The sequence below is a fragment of the Anopheles merus genome, chromosome 2R, assembly GCF_017562075.2.
Source record: "Anopheles merus strain MAF chromosome 2R, AmerM5.1, whole genome shotgun sequence".
Classification (NCBI taxonomy): Eukaryota; Metazoa; Arthropoda; class Insecta; order Diptera; family Culicidae; genus Anopheles; species Anopheles merus.
The window spans coordinates 8,374,959-8,394,426 of NC_054082.1; the positions used below are offsets into that span (position 1 = coordinate 8,374,959).

A 19,468-nucleotide genomic window follows, 5' to 3' on the forward strand; every position below is an offset into this window, starting at 1 on the left:
CACACATCGTGGTAAATACATTTTCTTTTCTGATGCACGATTTACTTGAGAAACGTGCTGTAGCATGAGGTAAGTAAAATGCTCCCGTTTGAAAAAAGAAAAGGAAAGTCGGTTAGCTTTCTCACCGTTTTCATTCGAGCAGTAGTGCTCATCTCACTGACAGTGGGAAAGGTTGGCAAATATTTGGCGAAAAGTTTGATTCATAGATGCTTCTTTGCCAATTTCTATTTTGTAATACATTTGTAAACATCTGATAAAAAGTAAGGAATTATCGTATTTTGCATATCTTACAGGGTTTTCCAAGTCAATTAAGAATGTCAACAACATTTTTCATCGCTTGCGAGATGTTTTTCAACAGCAGTCACGTGGTGTATCTGCATCACAATAAAATTTCAATTCTTCCGCATGATTTTCAACACATCACATAGAACTGTCAAACTCAATCCAACTAGTGATGTGTTGAGTGTCATGCAATAAGAACTGGAAAATATTTGTGATGCAAATACAATATTTTACGGCTGTTGAAAAACATCTCGCAAGCAATGACATATATTGTTCATATTCGAAATTGACTTCGTAAACCCTGTATCACTTCTTTCACATAACTTTCAACACGTCTCAAGCTGGACTGGGTTCGGCAGTTCGTTGTGATGTGTTGAAAATCATACGGAAGAATTGCAATGTTATTGTGATGCAAATGCACCACGTGACTGCTGTTGAAAAACATCTTGCAAGCAGTGTATAATTCAGTTCATATTATAGAATAACTTGGAAATCTTAATATGGTTTTTTGCATTTATTAGGCATTTTCAGTGGCAAATTATATTAATTTTACGATTCTTAAGAGATTTCATTATTTTACTATTGAATTTCACAAGTTATACAGTCTGACCTCACCGGTTGAACTTCGATTCCCTGGCAAATATTGAATATGTGCTTTTTAGTTTTTAGTAATTTTTCTGGGCAAAGGATTTTTATGAAATTTTCAAAAACTGGTTTTTCTTTTTCAAAACGCATGCTTTTTAATTGAACTGTCATCCAACTATCCCGCGTTCAATTGTGACTGTATACTGTTTTCTACATCAGTTACCAAATCGTAACACTATTATTGAACGTTCGCCACATGTTTTTCAACAATGTAACTGTTAAACGTATATGACAGTGGTTGAAAATCATGTCGTGAGTGTTGGATAATGCTGCTAACATTGGAAACTGATCACTATCATATTGTTAACTGTAATATCGTATTATTTTTATCCTCATATTATCCCTTCGTTTCCATTTCATTCACTGCAAACCTTAAAACACACCACCTGCTCTGAAACTGTTCATTTTGAAACGTTCAACTGCTGCTGCTGCTGCTGGTAGTGCTGCTCATCGCTCATACCCCCTCACACATCAGAGCAGATTTGCCCTCCACGATGAGATTTGGCAATTGAAGAGAGCTGAACGAGAGAGAGAGAGAGCCGCGTGATTGCATTTTATAGGAGCGGCAAGGCTCGCACACACAAAAGAAGTCTGGAAATTTGTGTGGCTCTCTCACTCTCACTCGCTCTCCCTCTCTCTCGTCTTGGTGGTGAAAATTTTTTCGGGTGAAACCAATTTGGGGCGATCCAGCCATCAGTAGCGACCAGCGTACAGGCCAAATCGCTTTTCTCCTCGAGCTTCTCGGGGTGTGCGTGCACCACACACGGGCACAGGCGGATTTTCCACTACGCTCGTCGCAGCCGTCACGAAACCCGGACCCCGTTACGGGCGGAATCGACGGAAACGGAAGGCGAAACCCGCTGCTCCGGGCGGGGGTTTTTTTGCCAAGCGGGTTGGCCGTCTTTGGGACGCTCCAGTGCTTCAGCGCTCCAGTGTTCCTTGCGTTCTGGTACCTTGTGCAACTGTTCCCAATTCATCAATTGTGCGGGTGTGTGTGTGTGTTTTTTTTTTTCAATTATGTTTCTTTCTAATCTCTTCCACTCCGTGTAATCTTCTGCAAGGGCGAGGGGGGCACACGAAACAACGACTCCCACAATCCCTCCGTGTGTGCTTGATAGTGTGTGTATGTGTGTGCGTATGTGTGCCTGCTCGGTAAGATAACCTAGAGTGAGATTGGTGACCGAGGGGAGAGGCAGGAGGTCGATCATAGTGACAGTGGGGGGAAGAGGGCTATTTGGACTGGCCATAGATATCTGTTTTCACCCGAACCGTGTTGTGTGTGAGTGTTTAAAATAAATGTGAAAAATCCTCCCCCAGTGAAGAAAAAACGGAATTGGGGGGAGGGGGGAGGGAAGAAAAAACGATGGGGACAGGAAAAGGGCAGCATGTGATGTGGTGTTTCCTGGTTGTTCTGGAATTTGGAGCAATTTTGCAAACTCACATCCACACACACACACAAAGAGAGCCTATACACACGCACACACACACACAAGCGCACACACACTCACGTACACGCACACAGATCCTGCAGGGAACTGCAGCTTACTGCTTACCCGGGAGAGAGGAAGGTTAGCTTGGAGGAAGCAGGTTAAGGCAAAAAGTGATAAGTGAAGTGAAAATTTGAAAAACCCTTCTGCTGCAATCCCTGACCAAACCCCCCTCCCCCCTCTCCCCAACCAAGTGGTTTGCTGAAGTGACCCAGTGCATATGCCAACTTGCCAACCCGAAAAGCTACCCCGCCCCCTTTCCCCACATCCCTGGCCCCTGGTGTGCCAGAAAGGAGGTGTCCAACAGATTGCTCTTGCCTGTCTGCCTGCCTGCCTGCCTCCCTTCCCTGCATATGCTTGCCCATATGCGGGGGGGAAAACGCTTCATTTGCAGCACGCCGACCGTCCTGTCTTCGTTTGGGACAGAAAAATCTAGCTCACCTTCACAAATTCATGCTGAGCGGTGCTGCAGTAACCCGCACCTGGGACCCTCCATAACGAATCCTGCCCAGAAGCCACCAGCGGGAGAAGGGAAGTTTTTTCGCGGATGAAGAAAAAAAAACTACCAAGAAATGGAAAGAAAACATACGGGCAAAACTGGTGGAAAATATTGTGTGAACAAAAAAAAACCCTCAATATGTGTGTGCGTGTGTGTGCGTGTGTGTGGAAGGATATCAGCAGTGGAAGCAGCTTTTCCTTCCCAAACGCTCCCTGCCATTTCCTCCTTTCTTTTTTCGTTTTTCTTCTGCTTTTCTCCCCGTGCTCGCGCTATCTGTTTAGTGGATTGTGTGTGCGCGCGCGTTCCTGTCACTGTGTGTGAGAGCGAGAGCGAGAGAGAGAGCGGGAGCAAAACTTTCATCTCTCTATCTCAGTGTGTGTGTGTGTGTGTGTGTGTGTGTGTGTGTGTGAATTTTCTTTTCCATTGTTGCAATTCCCTCTGCTACACGCTCATCATCCCTGTGTGTCCTGTGGTGAAGGAGCAGCGTGTGCGCGCGCGAGAGAGCGAACGACAAACCCGCACTGCTCTGCTACTGCTCTCCCGGAGCTCTCCCGGCCGCCCATAGCCCGCCAATAGATAGCTGGCAGCTGGTGGTGGTGGTGGTGGTGGTGGAGGTGGTAGTATCGCACGCTCGCAGGATACTCGCCATCTATCCCTCGCCATGCAACAGAGGCGGGCTGGGAGAGGGAGTGTACGATGCAATGCCGAGATAGCTCGTATGTCCTTTCTCTGTTGCTGCCTGGCAGCTCCTTGTTTGAACACGACGATCTATACGAGTGTGTGTGTGTGTGTGTGTGTTTTAAATGAAGAAAAATCACTTAGGGATGGAATTAGTGTCACGTTAGTGTCCGGTCCAGTGCCACCATCCTGCAACATCCACGTCTCAAACGTAGCAAACGATAGTGATGGTGGTTGCCTTTCGGGATAAAAACAGAAGCGTTGCCCGGACGAAGGAAGGCCAGCAAAGCTATGATAGATAGAGTGGTGTGTTGAAAATCGCTCATAATGGGGTGTAATAGGGTAGAGCAGGTTAATAGATGGCAAGGTGAGTATAGATTAACCACCACTCTGGCATGAGGACGCTCCCACACCATTCAGACTCGTTCGTCCGGTCTGCCCGTTCGTTGTACGCTAGCGCCTGCCAGACTGCAACCATATTGTACCACCGCACCGTAATAGAGAGAGAGAGAGAGAGAGAGAGAGGGAGAGAGATCGAACAAATTCAATCATATTCCGTGTATCGTAGCATACCAGCACCGGAGCCACCTGTCTGTGCGATGGCGCAAGCCACCACGCATTGGAGTTATCAAAACCGTCGGCTGGCTGCCAATGTTTATACCTATATCGGAGATCGATAGCACCTCTTCATGGGGTCGCCGGGCTTTGCCCTGTAGAATGTGGGACAATAAATTGGGCGTTTTGTGTGTGAGTGTGTGTGTGTGTGTGTGTGTGTGTGTGTGTGTGTGTGTGTGTTTTTACGTACGTGAACGTGAAACATATGCATCATGCGACATGCTAGTCCCCTCCGAATGTATAAGCTTGATTTTTTATTGTGCGTGTACAGTTGCCGAAGCAGCGGGCCGTTTGGCTTGACGAGTGGAGTTGGCATTTGCAATGTAAAAAAAAAAAAAAAAAAATACAAACCAAACCAAACCCAACTGCTCGATACGCAGATGGGTTGTGCTTTAAGTTGCATGATTTTATCGCCCTCCTTGCGTTGCATTGATGTGGGTTAAGAGGAAGCTTAAGGATCGATCTAAGGCGCTCGTAGTGTGTTTGTGTATCGACATAAAAGGCGTCAATGTATGATCCTTCCAATCGAATGGGTTTCAAATCTTGCAGGCAAACAAAGAATGAAGATAAATAAGAGCCATTTTAACGTCCTCAAAAGGGACAAATAGCAGGAGAGAGTACTTAGGAGAAGAAGGTACTTAGATCCATCCAATAGTGTAACGACCGGTTTTACCAAAACTATTTATTGACCCATTTTGATTGTATTGAAAACTTGAAAACTTTCCCAGTATTTTTGGACTTTTGACCTATATTCCACACTGTCCCACGACTTTAGAACGCAGTGACTCCCCAGCCACTCCACCTCGCACTCCACTTTACAATGACGTACACGTACGCTTCCCTCCGCTACATTAACGGTGCTGGTGACCCCTAACGAACGTTTTGCAGCGTTATCTTCATTGTCAAGCTGGTGGGGACGGAGCGAAACGCATACGCCAAACCACTTTCCAAACATGGTAAAAACGACACCCTCTCTTGCCCTCTCTTGCGCACCAATTTCTCATCCAAACCCTCCAAACAATCGTCGTCAGCTACGGGAAAGAATAAAAACAAAAAAAAATGGTCCACATCCACTATGGCACTACACCTAAGCTCCTAGACGCTAGCCTTCAACCTTTTCCCCGTCCTTTTGGGCTGAATGGTCGGCACTCTTGCTCTAGCTCTCTCGGCCCGGCAGCCTATTATCACAGAGCGCCGCCGCACCGTTTCAGCCCGCACCGTACAGCCTGACAGTCCATGGCATCGCCGGGTGCAGAAGGGCGACGGAGCGCAGCGGTTAACTACACACGCGCACAACAAACACCCGACCGCGACCGAAGGGGCGGCCGGGGTGTTCCCGCCACCCACGCGGCGGTCGACGCCGCCGCCGTGACGTTCGCAGGAACGCTCGTGAAGCAATTATTATGCCCTACGCCTACAGCACCAGCTCACTGTCACTGCTCTGGCTGCCGCAGTTGCAGCAGCGGAGGAGCTGAGGCGGGTGGAGGAGCGACGCTTTCGTAGTTGAATGCTTAAAGTTGCCACCAATACTAGCGTTACCACTATTACACACATACACATATGGGGAGGGGGCTGTCGATCGTAAATCGCCCGTGTTACTGTGAAGCGCTGTTTCCCACCCCAACTTTTTGCCTTTCCAAACACACACAAACACACACACACATAAATCGGGACCACACGGACAGTATGGCAGACACGAGGCCCTGTTTGCTTTGCTTACGAAATCGGATGAAAACTGATTTCCTGCAGCAGCAACACCAACAACGGAGACACAAATATCCATCATCTATTTGCTTCGCATTAGTATTAGTATTAGCCTGTTATCAGTCGTTTACGCGCACGCAACGCAGGAAGTGAGCGATAACAAACGTAACGGAAGGACTGGAAGGAGTGTGGTGTGGTGCAGAAGCAGACCAAAGTGTTCCAACCGCTGGGAGTGTTTGCAAATTATACACATTTACATTTCAAGCGAACCTACAACGAAGCTAATCAGTGCTTTGATTTGTGCATACTCATGCAAAAGGTGGGCTCTGTAGGAACGGACCCCAACACAGCCACAGTAGACGCTGGTAGTGGTGGGTGAAAGCGGTGAAATCTTTTCACCACTTCTCACTGGCGTGTGAGATGTACGGGCCGTACGGATGATGATGTGAGCCAGCGTGAATCAGTTGGCCTTTGACAACGAACAGACAGTGTGTGTGTGTGTGTGTGTGTGTGTGTACTTCTTGCAAGCGATTAACAGCTCATCTCCCGAGTTCGACCCAGGACGGTGTATTATAAAGTGCATTACGGGATTGACACTTTGCGTTCAGTTCAGTGTGGTGGAAGTGTTTCTTTGATGCAAACTACTCGTGAGTTTACTGTTGTGTTGCATCGTGTGCTAACGGGTGAAAAGTTGAATAGTGGTTAATTGTGATAAGGTTGTTAACTATCTGTTATATCTGTTATAAGTTATCTGTAATTTTAGAATTGTCTCTTTGTGCCGTCGCTTTGTATCGTTCGTATCAATGTGTGATGCTAGGGAGACTAACGCATTTCTTCCTCCATATGTTCGATTGGTCTAACCTGCGATTGTACCTTTTCAGTTTGGGAGTGTGGGGCAGACAATTTCCTTTTCATACTATCAAAATGCCTTTGTCTTCTTTAGCGCCCAATCAAGCAATATCTAACCTTTTTGCGTTCTTACATCTACGTCTACACAGGCAAATGCATCCGTAGTAGCCGTCGACGGTGTAATTCAGCAGTGAAAAGCATTTTTCGCAACAGCAACAAAAAATAGTGTCCGAAATACAGACTCCAGTCTCTCCATATCGCCATTCTGTGTGTGTCGCCAAACAAAGGAGCGCCAGCTGGTGCAGTTTCCTTCTGCTATACTGGTGTTGGTGCTGTGTGTGAATGTGCTGCGCTGTGCTAATCGGTGTGTGAAGTGAGTGAATCCCGTATCCCCTCCCGTACTCTGCCCTTGGCGAGATGGCTGACGACGACGAGTGCGTGCTGACTGATCGAATCGTTTATTGCAACTGCTGCTGCTGCTGCAACCGTCGCCGCCGTCGCTATTGCATCGACTAATTTGTCTGTTAATGAGAAAATTGTAAAAAAAAAACCATCGATCCATACCCTTGCAGTGCATCATACAGTGGGAGTGTGCAAAAGTGTACTAATGCATCCAAACACACATATGCTAGGGTCCGAAACTCGCAGGAATATAAAAAATGGGTAGAAACGATGGAGTAAAACAATAGATTGAGCGATCGAAGTGCAAGTTCAAGGTACAATGTGTTTAGTGCATTTGTGGTACAACGAAAGTGGTCGATACTATGTAAAGCTCAAGGGCTAAGCATCATGCACGAGCGGTCAGCATTGGGCGACAAAGAGAAGTGTGATTTCGTAAGGAAAAAATGGAAACCATATCAAAGCTTTACCCTCCGTAAGGCGTCCATGTGCAGCGAACAGTAGTGAAGGTAAGCAGAGTTGGTGTTTCTGTGCAGAAGGCTGTATTAGTATAGTGTGTTTAGTCATTACCTGCTTTGTAGCTAGCAGCAATAGTGACTAACAAATTACTGCGTGCAATTGAGCAACCTAAAAAGTCCTAAAAATTAAAACAAATTTTTGAAAGTTGAAGCATGTTTAATAATACAAAGTAAAGCAAGTGCAATGTTTGTTCCGATAGGTAGTGAGTCGCACCATCTCATCTCACTTTTAATCGACGTGAGTGTTTATGTGTGGCATGAGCGCTTGCAAAGCTCACGTGAAATATTTCACCGAAAATGTAAGTGGCACTCACCGATTAGTTGTTTTCTATCCGCCCCGCACCATAGTTGAGTGCTGGCTGCTCAGCCGAGCTTGTAGTGTGCTCTTTCACGCTCTTTCACATTTTTCACAGTTCATCGGAGCATGCGCCGATAATGAAAATTGACTTTCCATTTGCGGCCAACAAAAAAAAAAAAAAACTAAGCGAAACCTCTTCAACCAGCCAAACGATCAGGGGGATGGTGGGCTTCGGGTGCGGGAGGCTTTGAAAAAGAGAAATAGAATCAAAAAGAGAACGAGAGAGAGAGGGTGAAAGGTGGGTGAGAGCGATGCGAGGAGAAAGCTGACAGTGCACTAAATGATGGGAAAGCTAGCAAGGGTTTTCGGTTGGCGTGTTGTTATCTTTTTTTTTTCGTCTTCTCTATTGTTATTTATCGTTGTATGACACTCACGAATAAAATCGTGAGTGTAGGGAGCCTCTGAGCGTTGAGTGTTGTTGGTTAACGCGAACAGCAGCACGAATTTATCACTTGAATAGGGCGAAGTTAGATTTGGAGTTACAGTTTCAGTAACTCACGCATATTATTACACTAGTGAGCGCAGGAGCGATTGTGTGCGAGCGTTCGCATCGTTACGTACATGCAAGATAAGCTCGTGACGTACGGCTCGCGTAACAACGGCCGAGCCGAGAATCAATGATCTCGTTTGCCTGTAAGAATGGTCTAAATAATGTTGCCATTTAGCGTGGAAATAGAGACCAGATACTACTTCGAAAAAGAGGTGTTTTAACCTGCTTTTTTCCTCTATTGAAAACAGATTGTGTGCTACATTGGAGCTGTTATTGAAATGTTAGATCAGTATTTGCATTTTTTATCAATCAGAAGCATTCAGGACCAAACAAAAGCCTGAAGGAGACGCCTAGTCTTTTATGCAGTGAATGGAGACGCTTGGTCTTTCATCATCTATTCAATCTTTTCCCGCCTTGTTGTTGAGAGTAAAACAGTAATTAGTTTCTAGCTTTCCTAACCAATAATATCTCCCAATAGTCACCGCAACAACACAACCTAATAATCGATTGCTTTGTTTCATCCCATTCACCTCCCACCATTCAGCCGCTACACTAACAAAGCAGTATTCGATCCATTCATAATGAAAGCCAACGAACCAACCCAGTCAACCCAGCACAGTGTACAGCTAACCATGCATCATACGTCTTGAGCCGGTGGTAGGTCGGTGGTGCCGACTTGGCAACACGCCACAGCTTCCATCGCTGGCCCTTGCGTTAGACGGAAAGCGATTGTTATCGGATGGTGGGCTGCGCAGTAGCAGCAGCAGCAGCAGCAGCAGCAAGGGCAGCAGCATTCTCATCAACTGGCACTACCCGCAGCGACAGCAACCCACATCCTCCGGTGACGTTGTGCTGAGAAGATGTTCACCCAAACCAACCGCGACATTCGATTCTCCAGTGTAGCCAACGGTGACGATAACGACGACGACGGTTCTTGCCATCATGGCCTGTCAGTGAGCCCAGTGCGCCCGGACCGAGCATGGTGTGCTGCCGGAAGATTGTGCTGCCGAGTGGGAACGATCGCGATCCACTATCGCTGCAGCAGTGAACTCGATGCTAGCAGCGAGCTGCAAGTGACGAACCGGCATCAATACTGGCCGAACGGTATGGGTCGCGCAATTGATGAGCCATCGTTTGCCGATCTGTTTCGCAAGAAGAAAAAGTGTTGACGGGGGTTCGGTGGTGTTGTGAACCAGTGCGTGAAATTGTAAAGTTTGAACAACAATGAATATTGAAGCGAGCTCAGTGTGGCCGAACCAGTGAGTGGAGCGAGCAGATACAGTGTCGTGCAAAAAACGTGTGCAAAAAGTGCGGAAGCTCCAATGCAAACCACAAAACACTGCTACAGTGCACAAAACACATACACTAAGCCAATATACACAGTGCATATCTCAGTGTAGGTAGTGTTGTTCGCAAGAAACAGATAAAAAAAACACATATAAAAATCCAGCTTCACCATCAAGTGTAAGAAAAACGGTTGAAATGTGACATAAAGATCGATCAGATGAAAGTGAAATGTTGATTTGCAGCAAGTGTCGTTTGTGATACAAGTGTGTACCGATAGTAAGGCGTAGAAGCAGTGTAGTTTCATTTGCAAGACAAACTGGCCATTCCGTAGCCTGCCAGTCTGGCCAATTTATCAATAAACAAGGTGTGAATCGATGTTTTCGTACCTCAGGCTACAGTGGTTTGGCGTTCTGTGAAGAGTGACGAGCGGGGACAGCGTGACAAATCGAGAGAGAGAGAGAAAAAAAAACAGGATACAGTTTCACAGTTCACAGATCAAAAGGTGCATTAGCATCAACCGGAGAGCAAAATGGACGACATGCCCGATCTGTCGCACCTAACGCAGGAGGAACGGGCCATCATCGAGGGAGTGATGATGCGCCAAAAGCAGGAGGAGGAACGGGAGAACGAGATTATGCGGTAAGACGGATGGGGAGAATCTTATTCAGTTAGTAAAATTTAAAAAAACAAACACACACACTCACTCAACAGCTATAAAGTACTGCAATTAATTTCAAATTACCACCGCTTGGAAGGTTAAAAATAAATAAATAATCACATGCGGTACGCTTCGGTGCTTCGGTTCTGGTCGCTTTGCATGCTGTCGGGCATGTGATTTGTAATCGATATACAATCAAACGAGTAGCTGACGTTCCAATCTGTTTAAGTAAACAAAAAAAATATCGGGGCACAGTGTTGTGAAGTGGAGGGAAAAAATGACACAATCACGTAAAAACAAATTTAAAACTCAATTATTCATGCACCGGCCTCCGGTTCTTGCGCTGTATCGTGAACGCATTTAATTACTTTGCAATTTTAATGCACAAAAAGGCGCCAGACATGTGGTGCGAATCAATAACGCATCCCGTGCGGAAGATGCAAAATGTATTGTTTTTCGCTACGATAACACATCTAAGAATAGGGGTGGTTTAGCAGAACTTTCCCTTTACTGTTTCATCACTGGTAGGACGCTTTTTGCCGCAACATGTTCACACGCTTCCAAATCCCTTTTTCTCCAAATGCAGGCGCAAGCAGGACGAGGTGGCGACGCTTGTCGACTCGATCCGGCAAAAGTCGGAGCAACAAAAGAAGGCCGGGGTCGAGCTGGAGGCCACGTGTCACATCTGCCTGAAGACAAAGTTCGCGGACGGTATCGGGCACATCTGTCACTACTGCAACATTCGCTGCTGTGCCAAATGCGGTGGCAAAGTAACACTACGCAACAATAAGGTAAGTTGTAATGGCAGGAACGGGAGAACGGGTTTCGATGGGCAACTTTCTCTAACCGCACTTGCCGATGGTGTCACAAGCACCATCGAGCCCCAAAAGGAGCAGCAACTGGGAAAAGAGGAGATTTTTGGGCAATATTATTGATTGACTTGGGCAAACTCTGGTGTTCTACTTTTTCTGTTTTCGTATCAAAAGGGAATCGAACCTCTACTTTTACAGGAGCACTTTCATTTGACTTACATATATGTTTTGCCAACTGTAGAAATGATTAAAAAGTATTTATTTTCACTGTTAATGCTGCTGCTGCTGCTGCTGCTAGAAACGTTGTAAGTCCCGCTCGAAACAAGCGACAGCAAACACTCAGACAGCAAAGCAGAACAACAAGCCTCAGTAAAGGCTTATTGATCGAGGATTCCTTAGAAACACATCAGCCAACTCATGGGGACGGCACAGGCGATACAAGAAACTCCCCCCCCCCCTTCTTAATACCGAGCAGAGATGCGGAAAGGGAGAGCAGTGGCTTCGGCAAGACGGATAAAAAAGGCAGGGAACAAAAAAAAAAAAACAAACGTGAGCACGCGCGCACGAGGAGGTAACGCAACATCACCCGCCCGCTTTTGTGAACTGGAAAGTCATCGAAGATGAAAACTTTACCACGTTTTGCTTGCCCCACCCTCCCCTCCCTGCAACCCCCACCCCCCCCCCTCCTCCCTTCGCCCACGCGGTTTGACCAGGGCCCGTTTCGGTGGGCCGGGAGGGCTGTTCCCCGCTGCGCTCGTAAACGCACACCCACGTTTGCCGAAAGAAATGCGAATGAATGAAATGACGTCATTTCGATGCATGAAAGAGCTTTTGCCTTGGAGCTTCCCAAACCGAAGCGCCCCAGCGCACCTCCGTGCCATCCGTGCCGCGCTCCCGGCCGGAGAATATTGATTTTTGATTTATGAACGAACAGAAACCGGGCAGATTTGCAGAATGGCGAATCCGAAAGGCCGTCCCCTGCCTTGCGTTAACGATCGTCCCACTCGCACGCATTTAGGCGACGCTCTAACGCGGCGAAGCGATTCCTATGCCATCGCTGGAAGACAATGAGCAGTATTGAGCTCACTAATGTGCGGCCCAGCCCGTTTGGCACGGCGCACGGCACACTGTCGGCTGCCATTTACATGGGTCATAATTTTTCCGCCGCAATCCGGGCTTCCGCTGGCGAACCGATTTGGCCGCGTGTGGAAATATGTACAAGTGAACATAATTTTAAGTACCCGCTGGCCGTCGCCACTCGATGCCGCTCCGTCCCTTTGTGTTTAACCAGTCGACCAGCTTCTGCCGCGCTTTGTCTCGATGCGCGCGGCATGCACTGTGTCTAGCCGGACGGTTTCATTATGTTCCGTTCATGAGACGAGCAGCCGAATTCGAACGTGGCACGCGTGCGGCAGCTGGGCTGGGCAGGCTAGCAGTGGCTGCCTCATCAGCATAGGCGCCCAGAATGCTGGTGCCAGTTTTCTCCAAAAATCCAATCCGCATATGCCACGCGGCGGCAGCACCAATCGGCAGCTATCTAGCGGCTGTCTAGCGGCCCCAGGACGATGAGGAGGACGATGATGCTGCTGCTGCTGCTGATGCCAACCTCGCTCCGACTGTCTTTCGTTTGACGGAGTATTCAAACGCACGCCCGATACACGCCCGCTGTATTGGTGCTCCGTGGGCGAATGACGACGGAGCGACAAAACGACCGGGTGGCGACTTGCCGTTCAACTCCTCTGCCGGCTTCGATGAATTATGACGAAAAAGCTGAAGTGGCACTGCACTTTGCACACACACACACACACGGCACTCGATACCCGGGCAGCGCTACTTGGACGCGGTTGGATTCATTTCCTCTATGCAATGCTGTGAGGCGAAGAACGAACGAATGGAAGTAATAATTATTATTTTGGCTCCAAAGGACATTCCGAAGGACGGTCGTCCCTCGAATTTCCTCGTTCGCGGTCACTCGAAATTGGATCATTGGAAAACTAATTTCACTGCCCACCCAGGGCATTGGCATTCTGGAACGGGAAGCGAACAGGGGGCGTTACGTCTTCTCGGCGTTGTCTCGCAGGAGATTTGCTGACTGGCCCAGCAAATGTAATGCGGCCCCAAGCGCCCCACCCAATGAATGAAGCGTGCGAAGTGATCGACAGGACGTGCCAAAGGGCGGTGTGCACCCAATCGCATGACGGGGGAAAAAAACGAAGCGTTTCGGGGTCGCACTTTGGCGTATGCTTAATATTTCATGTTACGCAGCGCGCTCCGTTGGCACTGTTTGGCATCCAAACAACGCACGTCGGGCTGGAAGCGGGGCACCACTCGTGATAAACTGAGATGGAGACTGGCTGTCCCCTTTTGCACACTTGAGAGCGGAGTTGGGGAGAGGGAAGTGCAGTGCAGAAAATCAAATTTAAAAATTTATACTCCAGTTGTGCTCCCCGGTGCACAGTTGTGCCCGCTGCAGGTGCAGGTCGCGTGTGCTTTTGTCGTTTACTGGTGGCAGATTCTTGAATGTTTGTACTTAGTGTGGAAAAAGTGGTTTATCGGTTTGATTAAATGGCAGTTGGGTGATACAGGGTTTTCCAGCAGTTCTCATTGCTGTGGGACACTTTATTGACCCTTTCTTATGTGAAATGAAGTTAACTGTAATGGGAATTGGACTCTATAGCACCCTTGTTGGACAAATCTAATAGGAATTTCCATGCAGCCTGTCCAACAAGGGTGCCATAGAGTCAAAATTCCATCATATGAAGTTCACTTCCTATTAGAAAGAGTCAAGGAAGTGTCCCACAACTATGAGAACCCCCTGGAAAACACTGTAATACCCTGAAGGAACTGAAAAGTATTTGAAAGGTGCAAATATAGTTCACACATTTTACCAACAGCCGTTTAAAACCATTCTTCTTCAGCTTATCAATATACTTTTTGAGGCTAAACTGACTTAAGTGCTCTCTTCTGCTCTTGATCCGTACCATTTCCCCCTGCAGGTCATATGGGTGTGCATAGTGTGTAGGAAAAAGCAAGAGCTTCTGTCGAAAACGGGTCAGTGGATGAACAAAAGCACCAGCCCGGACGGTGTGATACGAAGACAGGAAGGCGACCCGAGGGTAAGTTATTCTTCACGTGCAACAGACACCCCAAACCTGGTGTTAATCTGCTCTCCAACCCACCCAGACGCTGCCCCAAACCATGCTCGATCCGCACGATCCCTCCGACAAGCGTCCGAAGCTGGAGCGGGCCCGCAGCGCGGCAGAGAAGGAGAACAATCCGATGCAGCGGGCCAACAGCCAGCTGCGCCGGCAGTACAGCCAGCAGGATCCACCGACCCGCCGGCTGTCCCAGTCGGACGGTAGCGGGATGGACATGATGATGTCGCCCGGCCATCACCAGCAGCAGATCGGCCGGATGCAGCAGATGGGCCACGGGCAGGTGGGCGGCATGTACGGTGGCCGGCCGGCGGCAGGCCAGCAGGGCTACGGCGGTGGCCCTTACGGGCAGCATTCGCAGCTTCCCCAGCCACCGATGCATCATGGTGGCGGTGGTGGTGGTGGTGGTCCGTACGGTGGTCAGCATTCGATGACACCGCAGGTGCACATAACCCATGCCGGCGGCGGCGGCTATGGGCACGATGATCCGAGCTACTATCAGGTAAGTCGGGTCGGTTGGCGATCTACATCACCATGCCTGAGCGTTTTTGTGTGACATTTGCTTCTTCACCCCCTCCCCGAACAGAGCGAAATCGAAGATCTCATGCGAACCCATCCGCATCTGGTGCATCCGAGGCAGCAGCAGCACTACGCCGAGTCGCTCCAGTCCAGCTCGGCTCACGGTAGCAGCGGCATGGGAGGCGGAGGTGGTGGTGTTGGCAGTGGCGGTATGCACCTACCACCGGAGCCCACGAAATCGCACAAGCGACCGCTCGGTGGCCCGTACCTGCCCCAGCAACGCTCCTTCAGCAGCTCCGACGAGGACATTCGCTCCACGCCGGAGTTCGAAGGTAAGTTCGGTGTCGTGACCGATGACCCCCCCTCAACGCGGCAACGCAGGGAGGAGGGGGAGGAGGAGGAGAGCACGCTTCATCGGAAGGAGAGTGGTTGGGATGATGGCGGCCTCCTCCCACGGGAAGGAGGGCTCCACCGTGAAGCGTGAATATCTTCCTGCGATCCTTTATCTGTTTTCCTTGTCTTTTTCTTTCGTTCTTTCATCTTCTTTTCACACGCGCGGTACGTGTATGTGTATTTTTGGCGCTCCAAATTATTGCTCTTTGGTTTCTCGGTCTCGGTTTCGGTACCATTTGTTTCCGCGGCTAGCGCTAGCTTTTCGAAAAGGTGTGTTTCCTCTTGTGCTTTTGTTTCTATGCCCTTTTCCCCGTTGTTCTCTTCCCGATGTTTTGTTTTCTGTTTGTCGCTATGATTTGGAATTCAAAATTGTTATAAGCAAAAAAAAGCCCTCCCAAAACTGTAGCGCTCCCTGTGTCGCTGATGCAGCTGCTGTTCTAGACGAAATGAGGCCACTTAGCTAAAAGTAGTGTACGTCACGCGCCCGCAGCTCCCTTCTAACGCCCAATGGAGGCAAACAGTTCGCCAGAACAGTCTACTTTCGGTTTAAAAAATACTCTCTGTTCAATACTGCTCGTACCTGGGCGAAGGATACTAGAAGAAGCCCACGGCTGTTGCGTTGAAGTGATTGTAGCCTATTGAAACGTTTGCGTAAGGCAGTTGCCGTAGATATGAAACATGCTCGCACGGTAATGTTTAAAGTGTCGAGCTTAATGCGTAAGCACGCGTCCGATGATCACTCGGAGCGATGTTGGTCGGAAGCCAGGCCAGGCAGGTGACGCGTAGGCTGCCAATGACATTTAGCATACCAGCTAATTAGCTGAAAGCCGACTCCAACGTTAAATTTGTACCGCACGGATTGTGTAGGACGTCTGGCTGAGGGTTGGTCCCGGTCGTAGGTAGATACATCTTTCGGCGGGAATGGGGAATGTATCGACAGTGTAAGGTCCATTTGAAGGCAATTGAAATCCTACGTAAACAAACACTTTACCCGCTAGTGTACCATTCGCTTGTGCTTTCATTGATCTCGCACTGGTAGTGTGCTGTAGGACAGTGAGTTTGCTCAGAAGGAACCTATTTTTGGGCACTTGGTGAACAATTTATTTGTCTGGGTCACAGACACACACACACCTATGATTCCAGTACTTGTGGCAGCGCAGCCCTATAACATCCAGTCGCCTTTAATTCCTCCCTTAATTCGCTTTGTTCCTCCAAGGTTTTTGTAGGTCAGGACCGGCGCGCTCGTCTCGTGTCTTGCGACGAAGCACCAGATTCTGCCTGGTGCCATGGAAAACAAAACGAACAAAAAAAACCCTATCGCGAAGAAAATTACTGTAGCACATGTACACACACATACACAGACAGACAGACACATACGCAAAACAGTCACCTTAAAATGGCGGACAGAACGTCAATGGGCGGTGCGACTGTTCGGAAGCGGTGTGGACCGCTACTTCGAGAAGGTTACTTTGTTCCACGCAGCCGAAGCTTTGGCCCGGCTTTGCCTTGAACGTTCCTGTCAGTGTGCCTCGTAATGGTTTTTTTTACAACCCTGCCCCCCCATCCCTTTACTTCTTCTTTCGGCGACCTTTCTACCCGCCCTTTTGTTCAGATTCGCTGTCGCTGACTAAGTGGCTTCACCCGAAGCGTCTTTCCATGTACGCGAGGTGCACGTTTCATTGCATCGTCAATTGGCTTTTGGCCGTTGTTGCATTTCACTTGCCTCCCTTTCAGCGGGTACCCACCCGGCCGTACGTCCTTCTCCACAGTACAGTAGGATGCACGTGCCCGCAGTAGGAACCGGGTGTGTGTGTGTGTGTGGTAAAATTGGAAAGAAACTGTCAACTACCATTTACCACAAGGGGGTATGTGTAGAGGTGGTTTCTTTGTGCTGCCGAGACGTTTCGCTCGATTCGTTCGCCCGCTCGCTCGCCCGCTCGCGCTCGCTCGAAACTTCTGCACAGTTCAGTTTGCAATTTTGCCATCCCACCGTCCCACCAGCCCGATGTCCCGGAGGCATGCAATTGTTAGTCTGGGGCCCGTGTATGTGGCGAGCACAGGCTGCCGTGTGGCCTGTTGGCGGCACGGTATCAGCCAGCAAACCGACACACATCGGCAGTATCTGATGGCGCTACTGCAGTATCTTTGTGTAACAGAAGGCGGCAGGAGAACGGGGAGGGAAAGGCCCGTGGCAGGCAGAGTCTTTTCTTTTCACGTTGCAGTTCAGCCCCCCCCCTACCCCCCGGGGTGGCCTATTTTTTGGGGTGAAAGTTTGCTCCTTACGCTGCGCTTCCCCATATGCCGTGGTTTTGCAGTGGCGCTGGAGCTCGTAAATTATTTGCCGTTATAAATTTCATTATTGACGGGATACGGGTACAATAATAGTAATAATGTGTGCATGAGCCCTCCCCGGCCCCATGTGCCCCTTTCCAACTCTGCAGCTCAGTGTTTGCCGATGATAGAATTATGTTTCTGGGTCGTAACACAATGGACGAAGCCGTTTCGGTGCGAGCCGTTCGATATCGGGCATACGGTGGGCACGGACGCTTTTCCAAATGCTGCTGCTCTTTTATCCCCTCCTGGGAGAGTGATAGCAGCTAGTGGTAGCAGATAAGATTATGGCACATCTTGCCTGCCTGTGTTGCGGCATCATACCTGATTGTAATTTTTTTTCCATTAGAGCCGTCAGGATACGGTTCCGAACTCAACAGTACTGCAACATTTATGAACAGATTGATAATTTTGTGGAGATCTTTTGACTGCTCATCGTCATTTTTCGCAGGCTCAGGACTAATCGAAGGCAGTTTCGAATCGCTTTAAACACGGTGAAGACACCTAATCATTCAGCTCACAGGGCGTACTGCCATCCACGTCATCGGTTCAGGTGATTGCGATTTAATGATGGAGTTGATGCGGTGTAAAAACTGTGCGAGCGAGTGCTTGAAGTTAACATTTTCTTTACCTCTTTCTCTCTCTTCGGTGTCTGTGTTAAGTGCGAGTCGTGTGTGTCACTTGGTGGTGTGATGTCCTGACGTCAGTAAGCACAGTGTGTGGTGTTGGTTACGCGTTTTTTGTGCGGTCCATGTGTTTCATTCGACGATACAGTTGATTACACGCACTCGTACTCTGCCCCATAGCCACCCACTTCGTGCTTGTAAATGTGCGTTCAAAACTACAATTTTACCATTCGAAGGAGGCACTACGTGCAAAGCCCACTGCTTACGGATAGCACGTGGATGGTACAGCAACTGCACGAGCTCCTTGCCAATGCGACGACGATGCGTAGTATTAGTGAGCTCGTCGGGGACTTCTAGGTGGTAGGAATAAATATTCTTCCCCAAATTGGTCTAAACTAGAGTTGTTTTGTTTAAAGCTTCAAGTAAACCCCAGTTTACGTTGTCAAAGTGTATGCTTGTGTGTTTGTATGTATGCGTGTATGGCTTCGATTGCGTGTTTGTACATTCCGGAGAGCAGCCGAACGAGTAGATATCCAATTAATAAATTCATATCAATGACCTTGGACGAGGATGCTGAGTGGCGTCCTAAGCGCTCGCACGGTCACTCGGCGCGCACACACACACACACACACACACACACACACACACACACACACACACACACACACACACACACACACACACAGCGTTGCGCTAGGTTTTTGCGAAGCCAATTTCCGGCTGGATGGAGGCGGTGAGGGGTTTAGGCTCGGTGTCGGAGGGCCTTGGGAGCCGCTGAGTGACTGCAGGCAATCCGGGAAGCAACCGGGCACACGGCGTGCCCGTGCTTTTCCGCTTGTTGACGTCTTTTGGCGCTTACTGGGCTAACACGCTTTGCCGAGGCTTTGCCGTCTGCTGACGTAAATACCAAAAGGGGGCAGGCACTCCTTTTGCCTTTCTCTTCATCATTATTGTGTGTTTTTTTTCCCCTCCCCGATGTAAAGATATTGATTTTCGTTAGCTGCTCTTCGCTCTCTGCGGCCGCCACCGGGGCAAACGGGCGTTCGAACGGAAAAGAGTGCCTGGCACAAGGTGTTGAAACCGGAGAGCGTGCTGTACGAACCGACCAAAACAATAGTTTGGCCCATGGATGGTCCATGGTTCTTTTTCTTTTTCTTTTCTTG

The 19,468-nt window shown here is 48.7% G+C and overlaps 1 protein-coding gene across 13 annotated transcripts in view; it reads left to right on the forward strand.

Annotated features, from left to right (window-relative positions):
- Window positions 1-1,610: 1,610 nt before the first annotated feature.
- Window positions 1,611-19,468, forward strand: part of LOC121590656 (regulating synaptic membrane exocytosis protein 2) — a 52,448-nt gene continuing 34,590 nt past the window's right edge. For 8 of the 13 annotated variants that reach the window (XM_041910503.1, XM_041910510.1, XM_041910509.1 and 5 more), the window contains exons 1-7: window positions 1,612-1,915; window positions 6,909-7,667; window positions 9,069-10,450; window positions 11,056-11,260; window positions 14,278-14,397; window positions 14,465-14,938; window positions 15,023-15,287. In XM_041910503.1, coding sequence (XP_041766437.1) covers window positions 10,341-10,450; window positions 11,056-11,260; window positions 14,278-14,397; window positions 14,465-14,938; window positions 15,023-15,287 — 1,174 coding nt within the window. In that variant the 5' untranslated portion in view covers window positions 1,612-1,915; window positions 6,909-7,667; window positions 9,069-10,340. Of the gene's footprint in view, window positions 1,916-1,985; window positions 2,080-3,803; window positions 3,959-6,223; window positions 6,627-6,908; window positions 7,668-9,068; window positions 10,451-11,055; window positions 11,261-14,277; window positions 14,398-14,464; window positions 14,939-15,022; window positions 15,288-19,468 lie in introns of those variants that run through there. The other 5 variants (XM_041910512.1, XM_041910504.1, XM_041910505.1 and 2 more) reach the window with 5 other exon arrangements.